At 38.1% G+C, this 22,145-nt stretch overlaps 2 protein-coding genes across 3 annotated transcripts in view; both read right to left on the bottom strand.

Annotated features, from left to right (window-relative positions):
* Window positions 1-16,803, bottom strand: part of LOC119794503 (solute carrier family 12 member 6-like) — a 42,351-nt gene extending 25,548 nt beyond the window's left edge. For both annotated transcript variants that reach the window (XM_038302111.1, XM_038302113.1), the window contains exons 1-6: window positions 16,646-16,803; window positions 11,764-12,412; window positions 5,247-5,341; window positions 3,999-4,127; window positions 824-970; window positions 683-737 (exon numbers count right to left, since the gene is read on the bottom strand). In XM_038302111.1, coding sequence (XP_038158039.1) covers window positions 683-737; window positions 824-970; window positions 3,999-4,127; window positions 5,247-5,341; window positions 11,764-11,989 — 652 coding nt within the window. In that variant the 5' untranslated portion in view covers window positions 11,990-12,412; window positions 16,646-16,803. The remainder of the gene's footprint in view (window positions 1-682; window positions 738-823; window positions 971-3,998; window positions 4,128-5,246; window positions 5,342-11,763; window positions 12,413-16,645) is intronic.
* A 1,934-nt stretch (window positions 16,804-18,737) lies between these two features.
* nop10 (NOP10 ribonucleoprotein homolog (yeast)) lies at window positions 18,738-21,222 on the bottom strand. Its single transcript, XM_038302125.1, has 2 exons — window positions 21,004-21,222; window positions 18,738-19,034 (listed from the first exon to the last, which is right to left on the bottom strand). The coding sequence occupies exons 1-2, from the start codon at window positions 21,055-21,057 to the stop codon at window positions 18,894-18,896; spliced, it is 195 nt and encodes a 64-aa protein (XP_038158053.1). The 5' UTR covers window positions 21,058-21,222; the 3' UTR covers window positions 18,738-18,893.
* Between the last annotated feature and the right edge of the window lie 923 nt (window positions 21,223-22,145).

Below are 22,145 nucleotides of genomic sequence, written 5' to 3' on the forward strand. Positions count from 1 at the left end.
ATATATGAGACAAAGTTTGAGTATTATCGAGATAATATGGTGTCTTTTAGTGATGAATTCTGTGTTGTATAAATAAAGCAGTGAAAGTAATCCTGCACCTGTCGAGTTACCGGGATTATATTTATCCGTTTGTGCAGAGAAATCAATTGAAAACCTTAAAGAACGGATCTGGGAGGGGGGTGGTGATAGAAATGCCACAGTCTAAATAAAACAAGCCTTCAAACCCCTTCAGAGACTGTCTGCAGGATTGTTAGAGCCAGGCAGCATTTGAGAAGCCAAACACCTTTCTCCTCCTCTCTATCACCCAGAATAAACCAGATTGAAACGTCGCTGAACACCATCTGACACTGGATGGAAGAAGCTGTTAGAAACAAAGACATGTTTTCTATGCTACACCTGATTTAGTTTCATTTTTCCTACAAACATGGACATCCCGTTATGCTCACATTGCATTAAATGGGTTAGATACAATCTACACACACTTAGGTGAAAAATAAGGTCAGTGGAAGATAAATATGAGAGAGGGAGGGTCGAACAGGGTGGCACACAGAACAAAAGAGGAACTTTATCAGCATTGCTTAAACGTTAAGATCAGACATAAAAAAAAATGGAAGGATCTGCATCCACAGAGATCACCCTGATGTGTGTGGTGAGAAAAGAGGATCTGATGGTAAAGACATACCTGGCACAACTCCATTAGTGGCGATGGCGCTCATTGATATTGCAGTCAGCAGCGTCTGGAAAGCAGAAACAACCCCACATACAGTGTTATCACAGAAGGTTTTAATACTCCGAGTGTTTGTGGATGCATGCTGACGCTTACACAGCAGCAGCATATGAAGACGATGCCGAGTGCCTGCAGCACGCCAGCCGTCCCCACCACCCATGTCAGCCTCAGGAACAGGATAACTCCGAAGATGTTTTGAAGGCAAGGCAGGTAAACGCCCATGAACGTCCCCATCTGTGGTGACTGGAACAGAAACAAAGATTGTTTGACAGCAGGAACGACTGATGTTTCTTTTAGATTTCTTGACATATATATATATATATATCTTTTTTTATGAACTCATTTTTGAACTCATTCCCCTGGGGAGCATTAGGCTGCTATTGTGCGATGCCCGGGGAGCAGTGTGGGGTAAAGGGTCTTGCTCAGGCTGTGGGGATCAAACAGGGTACTTGTAACCTTCTCAGAGCACAAGCGCACTGCTCTAACCACCAGGCAAACACTCCCCCTTAATATATTCCCCATATTATAATCCTGAATCACAGCTCGACTTCCTGGAGGCTCAGGTCCGCTATGTTTAGTTCCTCGTTCAACTCCCTCTGGTGGCCTAAAGAAGTTCCGTTTTGTGGAGCGAGTTTGCTGCCGTTTTCACTATATAAATAATTTTCCTTCCTGTTCTTTCAACATTTTGTTTGTGGTAGCAGGATTTTTTTTATTCAAATTTCTTCAACATTTTTTTGTTAGCAGGATGTTTCTGTTGTATTTATTTTTTATAATAACATCACACATGTTTTTGCAGCTTGTTTCATTGTTTGCTGCACGTTTGCACTTACTTTTGGTTATAAAACCAACTTTTAGAAACATTGGTGCCAATCAGTGTCTCTTTAATCTCACTAACACAATTTAGTGAAACTGTCTATATCATCTGGGTTGAAATAAATAGACTAACCAAAACAATCAGTGTCAAAACAGAAACTTTAGATGGTTATTCAGGATTTTATTTGCTCTTGTCTAGATTTTTGTAAGACATTGTTTTATATGTAATATTAAAAACAGCTGATCCACTGTAAGCTGGTCCAAACCTGCCTTTATTCAGTTTTAATGTCTTTGTAGCTTTGATTTCATTCAGAAATCTGGACTTTGACTTTACAGGGCCCTGCAACCTCCAGCTCCATCTTACAGTAAATGACTTGGTTGTTAAAGTCACATATCAAAGTCTGAGCCTTTCAGACGTTTAAGCTAAAATCCACTAATAGGGTTCAGAAATAAAAATAAAGAGCCATTGTTCTCCTAAGTCTAATCTTTAAAAAGCAGCTACAGACATCCTTTTATTTTAGATATTGTTTTAGGATTTTCTTTTAATTGTCTGGATTATTTATAGAATGGTGCTGATAGCAAAAGTGGGAAATGCCATCCACTGAGCAGAGAATATATTCATCGGACACTGACTTTATCACATCGGCTAAAATGTGTCTCCATACAAGTAAAGTCATGTTCGTTCGAATTCATCTGTCCACCAAAACTCTAAACTTAAGGGGACTCATGCGTAAGAAATATGAAAACATTAAGAATATGTTTAAAAGTTTCCTTTTTGTTCATATTTCAAGAAGGGAGGTAATTCTCAGCAAGCAGCCATTTCCTGCAGGTAAATGAAAATGTGGACGAGTACATAGGACGGCCTTACGTAAACATATCACCACGATGATTGACAATTAGGAGGACCACTTATTTTGATGATCCACCCAGAAAAACAACATCTCCACTATAGCTTTCGTCATGATTTAAAAGGGGATTTAAAAAGGCTTTCAAAGGCACACTGTGTAACTTTTGGCCACTAGGGGCACTAGACCTGTAACTTTCACGTCTAGCTCCCCTAATAGTCACTACCGCCGCAGCACTGTCACAAAGGTCAACAAACAGATAGCCGTCTAGTTCCTGTGTCTTTTATTTGGGGATAGCACTAGGCGTCTAGGTTGATCTCAGAGGGCATGAGAAACGCTGCTGCTCTCTGGAAAGCAACGCCGTGGCAGGCTGGACCTCGCCACGTGACGCAGAGGACCAGCGGCGGAGCTCCACTGAAGAGCCACTGGGTCGGACGGGACATCTCAGTTAGCCGTTGTTTGTAGCCTTCTAGCTTTCTCTTCCCCTATTTTGCTTCTACTTAACATCAAAAATAATAATAAAGCTATATGAGTGTACAGTAGGAGCAAAGTGTTACCAGTCTAATAATAAAGTTGAGAAAAAAAAGAATCTGTGTTACATCCGTCTTCTTCAAACAGCCTTCGTCAACAAACAAACTCCTTTCCATGACCGACTCTTGTTGTTCCCTTGCTCGCGATCCCTTTCATGTTACCTCTTTTAAGCCTCATCAGAAGGTTTAAAGATTTTCCTTGCCTCAGCCATGACCAGTAGTAGAGCAGGCAGAAAAATAGTAGAGCAAAAGCCTTAGCTCCACGACTATATAAGAGCCTGCGGCAATAAAGACACATCTCCTTCCAGGTCACATGACCTGGCCAACGACGGTGCGTCTTCTCCCAACTCACACAGTCTGTACTTTAAGAGGGGTGCATTGATAGTGTCAATTGTTGACTATTGGCCTAAGGAATCATTTAAAATAACTCAAATGCATCAACTCTTTAGGTCACAAAGTCCGCAGTATGGCTTTAAAAGCTAAAATCCTCTAAATTAAAGCAGATTTATTATCGTATGCTAGTGTTAAACATCAAATCATGTATTTTTCACTTATAAAACGAACAGCTTAAGCTTTTTATTCAGTTTTAATTTGCTCCAGATACAACCTAATCTGTTAATACAGCAGACGTCTGGTGATGCTTGTACTGAAAACAGGACAAAAACCAGAAGGGAAGATAAAGATGCTTTGGTTAACCCCCCCCGCTGTCTGGTGGTAAATAGTGCCAGCCAGGCTTCAATCTGAGCTGGAAATCCTACAAATGGCCAAAACAGATTGTCTTATCTCTGCTGCATGTGGCGTATCGTCAGAAACCGCCGTGCACTCTGAGTTCACATCTTGATGCACTTTGAGTTGCTGATATGATTCGTCTAGACAAAACTCAGTGACCCATGCAGACAGGAATGGACAATGAGCTCCTTTTAAAATAGATCATCACCAGGAGGATTGTTTCACACTATATGTACATTTGAAACCTTAGTGTTTCATCTTGAGATCTTATTCTCAATTCTTTTGTTTTTTTTAATAACATAGTAAACTCAGTTACATTTAAAAAGGATGTGTAATAAAGGAAGAGTTTAGCACCTTGCTGGGTTTCTTCTTCTCGCTGATGCTCTCGGCCTCCTCGTGCTCCTTCGCCCCCTGCGTCAGGTTGGTGTAGTTGGCCAGGCGGTTGAGGAGAGAAGACACCTTGGGTCGAGTGTCCATCTCTTCCTGTTGGTTATCAAGCAAAGGGAGATGTAACAGCGTGAGAAGAGGGAGATGACAGCACTGAGAGGATAACAAAGAGAGGATTGCAAGATAAAAACAGGCGACTGAAAAGAAAAGAGCAGGAGCTGAGAAAAAGCAAGTTATAAAGAATCAGCAGGAGGAAAACAGGAGAAAAAACTGATCTATATATAAGCTAAAACACAGCAGCTTTCAGCTGAGGTTTTGTAAACAAAACAGCGGCCGTTTCTCAATATGTGTACTTGTGCTTCCTGACGTACTCGTGAAGCGTCCTCAGCCTCAGCCCTAGTACTGTTCAAATTCACAAGAACAAGAAGGCAGAGAGCAGACAAAGTCCCCGGATGTTGTTCTCGCCCCTCCCTGTTTACCCAGCATGCATCAGAGCTTTCATGCATCAGAGTCTGTTCTTGAGATTGACAGCTGTCCCAGCATGCACTGCGGCAAGCAGCAGCAGCTTCCAATTATTGAGTTAAAAGTTCTTCTTTTCTGATGCTGTTGTTCAATAAAAGTATGTTTTAAGATCATTTGAGGCGAGAATATTATACCTTTAAGCATCACTCTATGTCCCATCTACCTATTTAATGCGTCATTTAAAAAATTAAATCCGAAGTTGAGAGCGGAGCTCCGAGGCTAACGACAGCTAAGGCTAACCGCAGCCCGTCTGCAGCAGCCCTCTCTCGGCATAGCCGCGTTTAAAAGGACCGCTGGCTCTGATGGCAATTTTAAGTCATGGCGATATCTGACTGTGTTAATTAGTTCCTCACTAAATGAAAAAAGTCAGAATTTTTTATTATCTAGAGACTATTAATAACAGGAGGTGAAATGCAGCTCCAGAAGAGCTGAGCATGTGGTGATGTCAAGAGTACGCTTCTGTTCCGGTTGACCCATATTTATGCTGCGAGCTTCCGTTCTCCCAGAGTCCACACTTTCCTGTGTTCTTCTCAAGAACATACTTGGCGGGGACATTAGTCCATACTCGCGTTCTTGTGAATTGAGAAACGGCCACAATTTCTATTCTTGTTACCATCGGCAACCGCTGCCATGACACAAAAACATTTAAAACGCTAAATACATTTCAGATGGAGCAACTGGTTGCTTTCGAACCTCAAATAAGGCCAAGTTCCTGTCGTAGAAGTCGTCATCGTCCATCCCATGGCTGTTGTTGATGTAAACACTGGAGTTTTTTGAATTCCCATCACCTGAGCAACAGAACAGAGAGATAAGGACACAGACAGTACTGGAACTTTAATATGACCCAAAGAAGTACACTTCATCATCATCATCATCATTGCTGTCGTTCTAATTCAGGCTTCCCCCGTCACCGAGACACTTCCAGCTCCAACAGCAGCACTTGACTCAGCAGCATCACTTCCCTGTCTGCGTTCCCTCATGCTAACGCCAGCAGTCGCCTTGGGTCACATTAATGAGAGGAAATGCGGTAGGAAGGACATTTTGACGAATGCTTTTCTTTAAAATACAACAATAACGCTGCAGCGTTTGGTGAAAAACAAGAACAATCAGGGTGTGACATCTCACTGCAAGACAGAGAGAGAAAAAACAAGCAGATACACTGCTGGAGTGTGTTGGTAGGTGAACCTGCTGAACAGGACAGCCCAGATTCTCAGACATGTCTGTAGCTCTCAGGCTTTAGTGAGGCTCACAGAACGGCTGCACCTTTCCTGCTGTAGTCCCATTAAAACCACCAAGGGGAACTGGAGAAAGCCGGTTAGAGCTGAAATATCTCTAGAAGACTCATAAAGACAGTCTGTCTGCTACATCTAACATCTAAACAACTTTGCACATCAATAGTAGAGAAACTATTGAGGCAAAAAATCCAACTAAGGAGGTTAGTTTGACTCCCAGTCTGCTGCATCCAACCTTTGCCTCATTGCTAGAGGCCAGGTAAACAATTTCAAAGACATAACCTGTATCTGTTTCTGGGTAGGAGAGAGGGAATGTCTGAGAGAAAACACCCTGAACCTCTGAATCCTTTCAAGTTTCCAGACTCTGATGCTCAACTTGAGATTTGCTCATAAACAGTCAATGAGCTTCTCAATAATTTAAAAACATTTTTTGTTTCTGGCCCCTATTTCATCTTTTTTGCTTTTTCAAGCCCTTTTAATGGCATGGATCACCTTTGTAATAAGATATATTTTTGTTTTTGTTTTTTTCTTAAAACAATAAAGTAAATAAGTGATCCTTATTTTGGCTTTAATCTTATTTAGTCATCAATAAGCCTATCAATCTATTGACTCATTAATTAAACTGCTAGAGATCACGCCTGCTAAAGGTCCCCTTCTCACCATACTGGTTTTGAGGACCAATCGTAACCATTATTGTGCTAGTCGATAAAACTGTTTTATTTTCTTATAATCGTAAAGCAAAGGTAATTAATAGGAGAGATTTTTGTTTGTTTTTATAGAATTTGGACAAAATGAAGCTGAACTTATGCAACTAAATTGAGTTCTGGAGGGAATACAGCTTTAGCTGCTACTGCTCCTTTGTTTTGTTTTTTTCTTCTTCAGCAAATGGCATGTCTAAGGGTCTATAAACCCTAGTTTATTAATTGAAAATAATTCCTAATAATCAGTTAATCACTTTAGTTTCATTTGAAAAACTGATGGAGTAATCCTAAAGCTGAACATTGAACAAGGGCGGATATTTAGCCACCAGCAGTAGCTGCTACTGTGAAGCCAGAAAACAGCAGGGTTCACTGAGTTTAGAGGGAGCAGGACTTCCTGCAGCTAAAAGCAGCAAAAGCATTTTTTGCTGCATCTGCAAAAAAAAAAAAAAAAAAAAAAAAGAGAGAAATTAGATGTAGTCTAATGATGTATCATGGCGGCAGATTTCTTCTTACAAAAGTAAGGTTTCTGTTTCAAACGCAAAGATCAATTTTCAAAAACTTTGACCAAATTATAATGATTTATCTTTCAGAACCTTAATATTAAAACATTTTTATTGAAGGTAGGGATTCAGGACATTATTATTTTGCAAAATTGAAAACATTTTCTAATTAAGAATCAGACAGCAAAAAGTACTTTATAGGAGATTTTCATTACATTTAAAAGAGGTGAAGCTAAACCTACATTTATTAAGGAGCATAGTTCCAACCTAAGAAGGTTTTTCATCTTAAATGAAAAATTTTAAAAGATATTGTACAATTTAGGTTAAAATCCAGTAACGGTCAATTTATAGAATCTGTAATTCGATGACAAGTAACTAAAGCAATTGACAGTTACTTTAATAATCAAGATTTAACTGATTCATTGCTAATAGGAGGGAAGACAGGGAGCTGATGCCAGATGAAAGGGAGTGGACTGTACCTGCAGTGTGTGCAAACCTGGTGGAATAAACTACAGGAATCATTTGACCTCTTTAATTGCAAACAAAGGCTACTTTACCAAATTATAATATTGATTTACTCCAATGTTGAAATACTTATTTGCAGCTGTATTATTCAAATAAATTGTTTTTAAAAAATCATATATTGTAATTCCTTGGGGGGGTGACGTCACCATAAAAACAAAGACAAGTTGAAGGATCTGAAAAGAGAAGTTCCCAAAAAAAAAGGGAGTTTCGTTTGACATAAAGTGCTCACACATGGAAACTGGGAAAATTCCACAAAGTAAGACGAACATTGTTATAACTGCTGCACATTTTTTCTCTGCGTTTTATTTGCTGACTTTGTCAAACGCAAGACCCTGAAGTCAAATCAGTTTTAGCCACGCTCTTCCAGAGATACTACCAGTGCACACTTTGAAACTGTAGACCAGAAAGTCTAAAAAATAAAGCATTTGTCTATTAATAAAAGGTAAACCCGTTTCCCTTGCAGAGCCACAGCTGCTGAAGTGTCTGAAACGTAGAGGCGACCCAGCTGTTCATCTCTGTCAGAGCTCCCAAACAGAGGGGAGCACCTTAACATGCAGGGGTGGTTTATTCATCAGCATCCATTGAAGCAGCATTCATCTTAAACCAGACGTAGTCGTCTCTAAACACATGTCAGCATCAGTGGCTAACAGAGATGCTGTCAAACAAAATGAATCATGGAGGAAATAACGGCTGAACCGTCCACCGTGACGTCTTCTGTAAAAACTCTGACTCAGCTGCATTGCTTTGTCAGCATTTTTATGTTTGATAAAAGAGATAGAAACATGAACGGGCTGTAGAGAAGGAGCCCCGAGTCAGATTAACCGTCTCGTTGTCTATTTATGGAAGCTTATTAAACGGCGCAGGGCATCCCCCTAACAGCGTATATGCTTAACTGGATGAGTGTGCTAATACGGTAACATCCTCCTGAGCCAGTGAACCAGCGTGGCTATTCCTTTTTGCTTTTAAAATAGCAGCGTTTTGTCCTCAGCTTGCCAACTGTTGACTCAAATTAGCAAGGAGGAAAAAGAGTTTCTCCACAGCTTCATGAAACAAGCAGCTCTGCTGGATCTGTGAAAAATAGCTACCCTACTAAAGCCAGCAGAGCCACAGCATCAATACTTAAAGCTTTCCTGGTGAAAACACGAAGCTAAACAGCTGCTAATGCTGCTGAGTGAAGAAGAAGAACAGGTTCTGTCTAAAAGCAACATTTCACTTAAACCCATGCAGGAAAATTACTAATATTTGAGCACATGTGAAAATAAAACCTACACCGTGTAGCACTAGTAATCCCACCCCCATAGACTTTTCCACATTAATCACCTTCCAACTGCAGATATTAATACTCTGTTGGGATGTTAAGCTCCAGATCATAACAGTTTCAGATAATAAAATACTTATATTAAGGGATGAACTGGTGCTAGGCATTGTTTTCTCTGGTCCAAATGAATTAAATGCAGTGCAACCATCAGGCCTCATTGTTTTAATCTGCTGGTGAAGATTCTCAGTCATTCAGGCCATAGTCATTCCAAAAAAGTTAAAAAACAATCCAGTGGAATTTGTTTCAAGTTTGAAGATGTTTTGCTTCTCATCCAGGAAGTTAATTAAAATGTCAGAAATAGCGTTGAGTGTTTCATCCGTTGCATTTCCAAATTCTCCCGAGTGACGGCCGACTTTATACGAGTTAATACAGTGAATGTGATTGGTTGTTTATCAAGGGGGCGGGATTGTTGTAGCGGAAGGTTATCAAGCAAGTTTGATTGGTTTGTCGGAAGCAGATTCCCAATGGGAAATTCCATTGGGACCAAGTAGCACTAAATTGGTGACTTAGAAACGACGCTGTGAAGGAACGCTATGGACAGAGGAAACATGCAAGAGGAGGAGAGTTTTGTGTCGGAGGTCGTGGATGAGTCTCCTCCATCATACATTTTTTATTAAGAGGAGGAAAGTGGGGACGAAGATGTAGTGGAAGAGGACGCCAGGGCGGCAGAAGCTTGGTTTGGTGTAGAAGGGGTACATGTTTGAGCCCTTGCCTTACAACACTGCCAGTTCTGTTAGCTCTACGCCTGCTGAAGACACAGACGTCCATCCCTGTGAACACTGGGACGGAACTCAATGGGAAAGGAAATTATTCCTATTTCAACCGTTGCGTATATTAGCTATGACCAAAAAAATGTGATTGACAGATGACCGTTGATACAGGTGCACAAGCTGACGTATAACTAACTGGCCTGCATAAGATAACAAAAAATAAATAAAATAGAGCGTATATTTATATACATGTTTAAGCCAGAATGATTTGACATTTAAACATGATTTCCTTACAGCTTTAAGCATGTAAAACGCTCTTTTAATGCAGTCAGTTTGCATTAAATTTAGTTTAGCATTTTACAGACTAAAGCTGAAGCCTCCATGAAGCAACATATGAATCAAGATGCTATGACCAAAAAAATATGATTGACAGATGTCTGTTAATGTATGATTGGCTGAATTTAGTTGTACAGGCTGATGTATAACTAACTGGCCTACGGAGCCCCTCTGATGACATGGTCAAAAAAATTTTTAATTGTGGCCATGAAGTAGTATTTCGTGGCTACGCAATAAGAATAACGTGCGCACGAAATACTACTTCGTGGCCACAATTAAAATTTTTTTTTGACCATGTCATCAGAGGGGCTCCGTACTGGCCTGCATAAGATAATGGGGAAAAAAACACAGATTTTATGATTATAATTTTTTTAAACAAAAATTTTCCAAGTTTTGGGACAATATAGTCTGATAAAGAGTACATTGATATACATGTTTAAGCCAGAATGATTTGACATTTAAATGTGATTTCCCAACGACTTTAAATTCTCCATCTAAAAATAATGACAGCAGCTGCAGAAAGCTATTTTAGGTTTTCTTTTCCAGTCTGAATTGGATATTGCTCTGTACTTTGACTAGGCCAAAGGTTATGATCTAAAACTACCTGGTTGCAGTTCTAGTTGCATATTTAGGGTTGGTTTTTCAGCTTTAAGGTGAACTCGTGCTCTAATCTATAATCTATTGTAACCAGCAGCTCTCCGGTCCTGCTGCAGGGACAGCCCTTTGTCATAATGAAAGCCTGAATTTTATCATTTTTTCAGCCCAACTTCTTCTCCACTTCCTCCTTGACTTGTCTGTCTTGTTGCGTGCCGTCAATTATATTGTTTGCTTTTTAAAAATGTGATTTAGCCAGCAGCTTAGATTCTGTTTAGGAAACATTTTACATGTTAAGATTAAAACAGGTCAACTTTTATGCTTTTAGTATCAGATATTTTCTTGGGTATCAATATTGGTTTTAAAATGTTACACATTCACAGAAGAGTTGGGTTTAATTTGATGAAATCATATAAAAAAAATGGATTACATTAAAGGCAGGCAACTGAGCTGTAATAGGCTGAAAGGATTAATAGAATCATTTGATTATTAAAATAATTGTTAACTAATTTGGTAATAGTATCTGTTAAAATAGTTAACAGACTGGCTGAAAAATCACCTATTACAGCAACAATTAAGACACACTTTAACAAAAAATACAAACAATTTCCATTTGAGATTAAAAAAATCTTCATTTTCTATATATATTTACATGTATATGTATGTATATTGTATATTTTTTTACTTGTTTTTACCTGAGGAAATTCATTTAAAATGTGAATGATAGGAATGTTAATTTAATAAAAGATATTCTGTTTTAGATTAACTACTAAATTAAGTTACTACTAAAGTAATCAAGCCTTGGTTAAGTACAAATGCCCTCCACACATTTAAGATTTGTTATTTGTAAAGAAAACCAGCAACATTTACCTTCCCATTTAGAGTAATTAAATACTTTTGTTGGTCTAATAATACAGAAAAAACTCTGATATTTTAGGTTATAAGATAAAAAGCTGTGTAAAAAGTTTTCAAGCAGATTTCAGGGGAAAACATCAGTAGAGAAGGATCAGCTCATCACTGCTGCAGAGAGCACCAACTTACTGTCAGGTGTTTCCCCTGATGCTAAAAGGTGATATAATTAGACAACAGCATTAAAAAAATAAGGATCATGGGTGAGTTTTGATTTAGAGATGATTTAAAGTTGTTATAAACTACCAACAAGCCTCCAGGTCTCCTTATCAAGTCTTTCCTTAAAGCAGAGCTTCTAACTCATATAAAAGTCTTAAATCAAACCAGCGTGTTCTAAAAACCAAACATCAGAGATGATGCCTCTGAGGCGTCGGGTGCGTCTCACCTTGGTCCACGCTGCACTGATCCGGCGTGTCGTTCCCTCCCGCTCCTGACACAGTGGTGTTCACTCCTGCCGACGCCTCGCTCACCGCGTCACTCCGATTGATGCTCTCCCTGGAGCCGAATCGGACGTGGGCAGACGGGCGCGAGCTGATGTCGGGTGACGTGTCGGACAGCCCGGGGAGGTCCTCGGCCTTGGTGGGCGTCACCGTGAAGCGGACCGACGACATGGCGGCTAGCTTACAGAGGTTTGTGTGAGAGAAAGGAGGAAAAGGAGGGAGGGAGGGTGGATGCAGGATGCAGGGAGAGGGAAGGGGCAGCACTGTGCTGGCCTCAGCTAGGCTATCTCCCAGCTGATGCAGAGGTAACAGCTACCTCTATGGTTTCTCCCTTTGGTAACTAAATACTCCATCGAGGCAAACTGCTTGTTTTTAGTTTGGTTTCTTTTTTTTTTTAAAGTTTCTCCTTCCTCTGCACCAAATTAGACCCTAAATCTGGTCAAAATGGGATAGTTTCCAGAGAGATGCTGGTCTAATCTTTTAATGACAACATGAGGACGTCTGTAGGAGGTATTGCTGAAGAGTTGCTGGGATGTTTGCCTGCCAATGATGTAAACAAAGTTGTCCCGCATCAACCACGCCCCATTAAAACACCTTTAAGATATTTTAATCAAAGGGATAGAACATGAGGGATGTAGGGAAAAGGAGAGAAAACAGAGAGAAGAAGAAAAAAAAAAGAGTGTTATTTTCACTATATGTGAAAAATGAGCAGCTGAAGAGCTCTCCAGCTAACTGCATTCACCCGTTTCTCTAATTCTATCATGACCAGCAAGCTCTGTCATGTGTTTTTTTTATAAGATTTCAACAATAACTCCTCTGTTTAACCATAACCAGCAGCTTCCAGCAGAACTGGAGAAATGTCACATTTATTGCTCACGGTACGTGCACATGCCATCCCATGTGATAAAACACCAACAACAACCTCCAGCCAATAAAAACTAAACCACAGCGTCTGGTGGATGGCTTCTAATAGAGGGGATCATCCTCTGACCACATCCAGTGACTGAGGTAGAAAGAAACCTCCAGAATGAGTCGCACCGATGTCCCTGATGTCCCACGGGGGCAAAGCCATGTATTAATGTACATGAGAACCCAGGAGGAAGAGCTAAACAGAGCAGAGCACACAGCTGAGGTGTTTGTTTTTCTGTCTCCCGTCTCTCTTTCTTTAGACTTGGATGATAATTTAATAATTAAAAGGAGAGCGGTTCTAACCGGTTGTACTGGAGAGCGCCAGCTTTCACTCTGCATCCAGAGGCAAGGCAGGTTTTCTATTGAAGAAAAACAACGTTTCCAGGTCCTTCAACTCTTAAAGAAGGAAGGGTGTGGAGGACAAGACGTTCAGGCAGAAAAATCACCTCACCAGGGTAAACAAAGGTAGATTTGAGAGTCAGAGAGGTTGGGTTCATTTCTGGATGAGTTTGAGCTAAAAAATAAATAAATAAATAAAAAACAGAAAAAAGGGGATCAAATGTAAATAGAGTCCCATGATTTAGTGATTGCTGCCTTTCTCCTATAGGAGCTTTACATAAAATAAAAACAGACTTAACAAGCTAGACATGTGGATTTCTCTCTTCTATATTTACATTTTTTTTTTAAATGACACATTGACAACAAATATCAGACAAATGTCAGTTTAAACAACATTAACAAAGGATGGAAAATAGAGGGAGCGTCTGTTCATGCTCTTCACCTGACCTTAAAGCAGAGGTCTGCAACCTGTGGCTCTCTGACCCTCTAATATGGCTCTTAATACTGGCTAAAAATGATCATTAAGCCAACTAATGGTTTTGAACACAGTTTAAAAACAAATACAAGTCTTAGAAGCTTTAGTGGATTAGAAATTAATTTTCACAACAGAAGGAAATTAAACTTCCAGAACAACAGCATATATATTTATCAGTAGCCTACACTGCAAAAATGACGTAGAATTAAGTAAAAAGTTCTTGAATTAACTTAATTTATCCTTATTTTGAATAGGTAAATACGATGATTTGCCAATGGAATAAGTATTTTTGCTTCAAATCAAGAACAATTTCACCTATTTTAAGAAAAAAAAATGAATTATTTAGATTTATATTTTTTGCTGCTTAATTTTTTTACACATCAATTAACATCATATTGAAGAAAATCCACACAAAATTTTCTGAGACATTTTATGTTTATCTTTGTATTAAAACCTAAAAATACATATAATCTGTTGGTTTGAAAAGGCAACAGTTTTTGCTACCGCAGATATTCAACAAAAATAATAAGTTGTGTTCTGATAAAAAGAGACATTAGGTACATTTTTACAAAAAAATATCTTTAAAATATCCTTTCTATTAGACCATTTCTGACTAAATCATCGTCTGATGAGCTGTCTGACACCTCAGTGGTTCAGCACTGTTGCATCTTCTAAGCCGGTTTTCCTGAATTTACTTCGGGTCAGAAGTTCCTGCGCTGTTTGGTGGATGTGACATCAAGCGCATCCATGGTCAATGGGTCCGACCTGGTAAACACAATGTACCATAGGTTTAATAAGAAATGAAAAAATAAAGCTTTAAAAGACTAGATGTATGTTTAAAACCAATGCCTAAAAAATTAGCTCCCAGAAGTAGCATAGGATTCCATTTGTGGTAGAAATTGGGTGATAAAAAAGAAAGGATTTTAATCAGAATCAGAATCAAATTTATTGCCAAGTAGGTTTTTTGCACTTACAAGGAATTTGACTTGGTGTTGTTGGTGCAGACAAAAAACAAAACAAAATAACAAAATAAGATAGAATATATATTTTGTTATTTTGTTTTGCATTTATTATCACAGGAAATACATTATTAACATTTAAAACATTATAGTTTAGTGTGCTTACTATTTTTAAAGGAGGGAAAAACTTAATTTAGGTCTATTTTAAGTAAAATCGAGGGCGACCCGGATGTATATCTGGCTGCACATGCGCAATGAGCTACCTGTATGGATCGGGTAGTGACATGCATATTCAGTATGGGTTATCTGGACATTCAGAAGTGACTGACATCAAGCCCAACTCAAAAACTACTAACAACTCCATGTAAGGTGAAAACAAAAACAAAAAAACAATAAGAACGAACATGAGCAGAGAGGGCTGCAGTTCCGTGTTTTGGCCACAGGTGGCAGTATCATTAATCATGCAACATTTATGGCTCTAAATTACTTTGATTATGCAGGATTTGGGGCAAAATGCTCTTTGGATTTTAACGGTTGCAGGTCTCTGCACTAATGATTCTGCGAACTTGTGCACGTATCAACCGACACAAGAACAAAAACAGGCTGATATCGACCAAAAATCTGCTGGTCCATCTAACGGTCATTCTGCTATGGAGGCCTGATTCAAACTGCTGTAACAGAGAGCTGGGTTTTAATAACTGCTGCTCGGTTTGGCTTTTCATACTTTAGAAGTTTGCTTATTTTATTGCCCACTTATCCTGGGTAGAGACACGTCAATTTATCCACGCCTTAGGGATGGTCTTCAGGCTTGGGAATGGTGTGAACCTAAAGCTACTAGTAGAAAACACTGGGAAGGCTAAACAAAAGTACTCCATTTCTTTCTTTTTTTATGAGCATTTTTGGAAATTTTCTAATTTAAAGTAAGGATCTTGTTTCTGTAGAGAAAGAGGCCTGCTAATTTCTAAAGAAGGATTATAATTATTACGTTATAATGGATTTACAGTGGATTTTATCACAAATCGACAGATTAGAACTTCACCACTAATCTCTAAGGGGTGAAACATCAGGATGAATGTGGCTTTCAGACTGCCCTTCCTACCTAGTACAGAGCTGGGAGGGTGGAGGACAATAAACCATCAGCTCCCTCATTTCTGACTGACTACACTTCCTCCTGAACCAAAGCCTCCCAACAACAAGAAGACTGAGGTCTAATCTGTACTGACAGCTGAGCAGGATGATTCAAGACATTTTGTTCTCGTTTTTTAACCTATCATTAATACCACATTTTCATACATAAAAACCACTTTTCCTGCACTAGTAGGTGTGCTTCTTTAGGCCCTATCTGTGCTGCAGTCAAACTGTCAAGACTTCTAATAAATGGGTGCTGTATTGTTCCCCAGCTGGCTGTCAAATCCCTTTAGGCCTCTGATGCAGAAAACCGTGAAAAAGCACCTGAATCCGGACAGATTCCCTTTAACTCTGCATTTCAGCCAAATTGTGCATTTCACGTGTCCTCCAGTTGTTAGGCTTATTACGGTAATGTCGATTGGGTCTATATTAAGCAACGCAGGTGCAGGTATAATACACTAAACCTCCTAAAACTAACAAATATATAGGTATATATAGATCCATGCTGTTAAATTGGTTCCTATGGTGATGCTCGCGCCACACATCTCCCATTCTAAGCCAATTAAGCTAGCTATAATAATTCTGGCTTGAACCGGTCTCCTTTCAGCAGAACCGGTTATAAAGCAGCCATAAGCAGCGGATCCGGACTGGATATCTGCGGTCACATCAGCTCCACAGGAGAAGCGGTGATTTGAGCGGCGAGTTTTACCGCAATAAAGCCGACACACACAAAAAATCCCTAAAACAATTTAATTAATTATAGAGTAACGCTTTTAATTTCAAGCAGAGTCGCCCTGTAAATGTATTTTATCATGAAGTTTTGTTTCATTACTTCAATAAGCAGGTGTTTCGGCTGAGGGTAGTAGCGGTAACGGCTGGAGGGTTCAGTCGGTGAGACTAGCATAGCCCCGCCGCAGACAACCTGTCAACTCTCCGGACCTCCTCATAGCTCTCCAGCAGCGACAATTTCCCCGCTCAAATTAGTCCCCGTTTGCCCCCGCCACTGTGAACACATACCCGCCTCTGGTTTCCATTACAAGACGTGACCGTTTCCATCTTTATCCGTAAGCAGCACCTCTGCCAGGGGTTTCTCCGCACATTTATTCCTAACGACCCACCAAAAAAAAAAACAGCACGCGACTGCGGCACCTAGGTCCCAACTTCCTTGCCGTCGTTCCATCTACCTTGCGCATGCGTCGTTAAGACCCCACCGCAAAGAAGTATGGGTAATGCAGTCATTTAGATTCTACCAGTTTGTTTTTGTGCCATAGTGCCTTTTATACATATAATTTCACTTTAATATGGGGAAAAAAGTCATAATTTTGACTTTAATCTCAGAATTCTGACTTTTTTCCACATAATTCAGACTTTTTTCTTAGAATTCTGACTTTAATCTCAGAATTTTGACTTTTTTCTCAGAATATGACTTTTCTTAGAATTCTAACTTTTATCTAAGAATTCTGACTTCAATCTCAGAATTTAGACATTTTTTTCTTAGAATTCAGACTTTTTTCTTAGAATTCTGACAGCTAAGACACATGTTAGCACCAAGCTATTGCAGAATTCTAAGAAAAAAGTCATAATTCTGAAAAAAAAAGTGAGAATTCTGAGATTAAAGTCAGAATTCTTAGATAAAAGTGAGAAATTTGAGATTAACGTCAAAATTCTGAGAAAAAAAAGTCAGAATTCTGAGATTGAAGTCAGAATTCTGAGGGAAAAAAGTCAGAATTCTGAGATTGAAGTCAGAATTCTTACATTTTTCTCATATTATACTGAACTAAAATTGAAAAATCAGTTAACTTTATTTCTTCAGTGGCCCTAATCCTCTAAAGTTTGTTAGACCGCTTTAAATAAAATCCGTTTTCCATATAAAAATATTTAATTTACTCCTGTACATTCAGAGAGATTTATTACCAACACTATTGCTATGCTTTTAACATTTTAATAATGAAAAGGTGACTTTTAAAACGTGAACTCTGGACCCATTGACCGTCTAACAAATGACTGCAAGACCAATTAACAGTAATGAAATACCATAAATCACTCTTTCTTCCAGTCATCCATTAATTTGTAAATATTAAGTAATTTTTACATATTTTATAAAGTCAGTATATCTCTGCAATGGAAGTGCAATAGCCTAAGTAAACTAGTGTGTAGTCTTCCCTTAGGTCTTTGCTGTTCAGATATTTGTATATCTAAAGAATCCAGGACATCACTAATTTTCAATACTATATACCGTACACTCTTTGTATTGTCTGTTGTATTTTTAATGGCATCTTACTTTAACTATTTGTCCTCTATATAAGCTACTGGAACTTTGGAATTTCCCCGAAGGATAAACAAAGTTGAGTCTTAGTCTAATTTTGACATCATTATTCAATTTCCATTTTTTTCAAATAATAAAATTCTACTAGCTGCCAGACTTTTACCAGCACAAGCAAGATGGATCATACCAGAACCAGTTCTTTGGATCACTCTGCATTGGTTCAGTTTTTCAGAGAATTTTATAATTCTGCTAATCATCAATCTCAGTACTAGGCTGAAGAATAGTTATATGGGGAATCTTGAACCACGTAAAGGTGAGGCAGCATTTGGTTTTATACTCCTCAGCTTAAAAAAAATTCTTTGTAAACTTGAGATTGCAGAAACTGAATGGCAGCATTGTTCACAGCATCTTTCAGTTAAAAATTTAAATGGAATAAAACAAAAAAAAGTACTCTTTGACATGTAAAGCCCCAAAATATCTTCATTAAAAGATATTTTTTCGAATGGTGAGAGGCTATCTTTATATTCCTGGAGATAAATACACAACTACTGGCAAATTTTAATAAACTGTTCTGATTTTTAGTTGGATTTATTTTAGTCTGTTGCTCAAAAAAAAAAAGTTAGACTAAATATGATTAAGGCTAATCAATGACAGCTGAATAGGAAACTCAGATTTTCTCAGTTACTATAAAATAGTTATATCTGGAGTGTATTTTATTTCTGAAAAGAGAAATCTTCCATTTTTGAGGTACTAACATTTCATTGTTAAATGTATGATTCAGCAGAATAATGAAATCTTCCATCTCTAGTTGGGGCATCAAACACAAAGACAACCAAGAGGAAATAATTTGCACATTTTATTCAAAACATAAACAAACATAATTATACGTAAAAGCAAAACATTCCATTCCAACAATCCATGTTACAGCTGATCCATCTCAGACAGTCTTTCTGTTGTTTTCCTCTCAGATCCATCATCTAATCCTCTGTAGAGGCTCCTTCACAGGACGGGCCGTGGCTGCTGCGTGAGCAGGATGCCAAAACGTTTCTTCAGCTGCACGCGGTGCCGGGAGAACTTGTCGTCGGGAGAGAAGCGAGCCGGGTGGGCCGAGCTGGTGGGCTGCCCATCGGGTGTCACCTTCTGTTGGTGGAAGATGAGAGAAAAAAACAAACGGGACATTAAAGGATGTCTGTGAAAAAACATAATTAAGGAAGCAATGTTTAAGACCTTGAAAACAAATTAATTTGTTAAAAATCCAAATATTAAACTTAGCCTAAGTATGACTCAAGACACAGATACTAAAACTTTAATTAGTTTACTTAAGAGTTAACTCAAAGGGATCAGGAGTCTTTGATCAATTGTCAAGTTATTTTTCTTTGTCACGAAATTATTTGTCAATAAATGTAAATGAAAATATTTGTCAATGCTTTTTGAAGTTTTCCATCTCTTGTAAGAACCCAGTGTATATGGAGTTAACATGATAGAACAACAGAGAGCAAGGCTGGACAATCTGTTGCCATGGCAACTATTGCATGTGCAAACCAGAATCTGGGAGAAGCATAAAGGAACATGTTTGCCATAAATGAGAGCAATGCAAAATGATATGAATTTAAACTCTAAGCTTTTCATGCGTAACAACTAGGAGGGTAAATCACACCCATCATGGCGATTCGATTCAGTATCAATTTCCTGACCCAACTGTTCGATTATTTTTGATACTTGAGAATACACCACGATACGATTCAATTCGATGAATTTGTTAATTTTCTTTACCTTACAGGCTACACAGTGATTCAAATTTTAAATAAATCAATGAAAGCTGTAATATCATTATGCATTTTATTTAAGAAACAACAGCAAATAACAGAAGTAGCAAAGTTGTACCCCACCTATGCCTATGAAAACCTCGTTCAATAAAAAATAATAATGCCTCATTGTTTACGTGAGTGTGTGTGCAAGCAGAAAGAGGGCGGTGGCTAAAGGAAGCGAGGTAGGAGGGCAAAATAAGTTTAGCTCCACCACAGGGCAGGAGTAAGAATTACGTCCAGGAGCAAATGGATAAAAAAAGACTGGAGGGAGAAAAAAAAAACACCTGAATCGATTCTCTTGTGGATGCTTCGGATCACCGGCTGTTTTGATCGATGCATCGATACCATAAGTATTGATAGGTAGGAAAGGTGGTAAAACAGCATTATACCACAGAATGATTTTCAGGACTACAATAACTGATAAAAGCTGCAACAATCCTCACTACTGGGGGAAAAAAGAGCTGGAGAAAAAAATTAGATCAAAGAAGATATGAGTTTTGAGAATGGCCTAGTCAAAGCCCAGACTGAATGCAATGGGAAATAGTTTGGGCTGCTTTTAATAGATGCATCTGTTGCATTTTAACTATTCATCTGTTGCATGGAGGGCAGAACAACATGGCGGAAACTTTTATCACAATACATTTAGTTTTCTGTTGAAATGGTATTTTAATAATATTATACAGAGTTATGAGGAGTATTATACGACGCTTATAAAACTAATTCCAACATTTTTAATATATTTGCTTAAAAAAAAAAAAATAAACGCACATAAAACTACAAAAATCCAGTCAGTAAGAAAAGCTGTATTCGTGGACTGTGGTTTAAACTGAAATATCAGAAATCATATAATCTAATATGTAATTAAATTATAAAACGATGTATTTATTGATGCTTAAATGTTGTCAAGACTTTTACATTTTTATCTTACTTATAGTTGATCTTTTAATGCAAACCTCCAATAAAATGATATAAACACCTATAATAGTAAACAAAAGAAAACAAAAAAGAAATGCACGACAACAAATCCTGGTTCGGATTTTTATCTGGACTAGTTTTCGTACAAAGCAAAGAGTATAAAAGTAAAGACAAAAACAACAAATTAACAATAAGATAAGCGAGCTGCATGTCTGATCCACGATATCACCTCGCATCTCCAGCTCTGTTGTTGTTTCAATAATATTATTCAAATAAATTCCTTTTACGTGCCTTGAAATGTATCACCTAAGAGTTTAAAGCGGAATAAGTAGTGAACCAGAGCAAAATGCTAATGAGTTAGCCTGTAAACACGAAGCTAGGCTTACCTTCAGAGTGTAGACTCTGTCTCCGTTCTCATTTTCATAATATTGCAGAAACATTTTGACGAGCGTTTGTTTTTTTTAGGCTTTGTTGCTTCAAATAAAGCCGAGTAGACTTTAAATGTATGAAAAATCCAATTTCTTTCAGTAAAATCGCTTCTTTTAGTTCTGAATCGCACGTGCGTCTTCAGACCTGCGTGAGAGGGCGGATTTCCGGGTTGGCCGAAAAGCATCCTGGGAAATGGTGTACAGCAGTAAAATGTTCAAATCTTCAATTTCAAATGATCTAACTTAAACGTGCTTCAAGATACTTTACTATTCTTTTTCATAGAGTGATTTATAACAATACTATTTTTAGAAAAATATATTTTCCGTAAAATAACTTAAAATTTTATAATCAAATACAGCAGTCATGAAAATAAACAACAATGTAATGGAAATGGAATAAAATGAAAAGGGAGGGGGGGGGTAGTAATAATTATTAAAAAAAAATAAATACAAAAAAATGTTTTTCAGCTTGAATTTTAGAGAAGCTGTTGATGGAATGCTTAAAGTCTAAGAGTCAAAACAAACTAAAATTGTTTACTTTTGACTTTGACTGCAGGACCAAGGAGTACAGTGTTGAATCCAGAGTCGTCTAAAGAGGTTTTATTCCCAAGCGCAAAAGGTAAGCCAGCGGAAACAGATTAATCAAAAATGGTTTACAATATCTGCTTAGCTGTCTATGTACAAGTTTTAAGAAACACATAGTATTTCTCTGTAAGGAATGGAGGATTTTACTGGAAGTATGAAATCATTTAAACAAAGAATATTCATTTGAGGAGAAACCCCATATTTTGTTTGTGTTTGGAAGAAAGCTTTAAGTACTGTGTTTAAAAGTCAGTTAATAATTGTTGTAAAGGTTTCCTTCTGCCAACACCTTCTAAAAATACAGAACATGCTTGTAACACGACATTTATATCTGGGTCTGAATACTTTTTTATATGTGCATGGGTGCCATGGGTGAAAGCTGTTGCCTATTTTGTTTTCTTCTCTTAAATGTCGGTGTATGTTGTCAGATAAGAGGACAACTCCTACAACACAGAGGAAGCTGTAATATTGTATGATGCTTAGAAACAAAGTTAGTTTGAATTTCTATTCAGTTGCTG

This window comes from Cyprinodon tularosa, unplaced genomic scaffold (genome assembly GCF_016077235.1).
Source record: "Cyprinodon tularosa strain WSP-4 unplaced genomic scaffold, ASM1607723v1 ctg482, whole genome shotgun sequence".
NCBI lineage: Eukaryota > Metazoa > Chordata > Actinopteri > Cyprinodontiformes > Cyprinodontidae > Cyprinodon > Cyprinodon tularosa.

What these genes read in the sequence shown, in the direction of transcription:
- nop10 (XM_038302125.1), bottom strand. Translation starts at nt 21,057, where the DNA reads ATGTTTCTGCAATATTATGAAAATGAGAACGGAGACAGAGTCTACACT. An exon ending in ACAGAGTCTACACTCTGAAG is followed by an intron (nt 19,035 to 21,003) that starts GTAAGCCTAGCT and finishes TTCCACCAACAG; the next exon opens with AAGGTGACACCCGATGGGCA.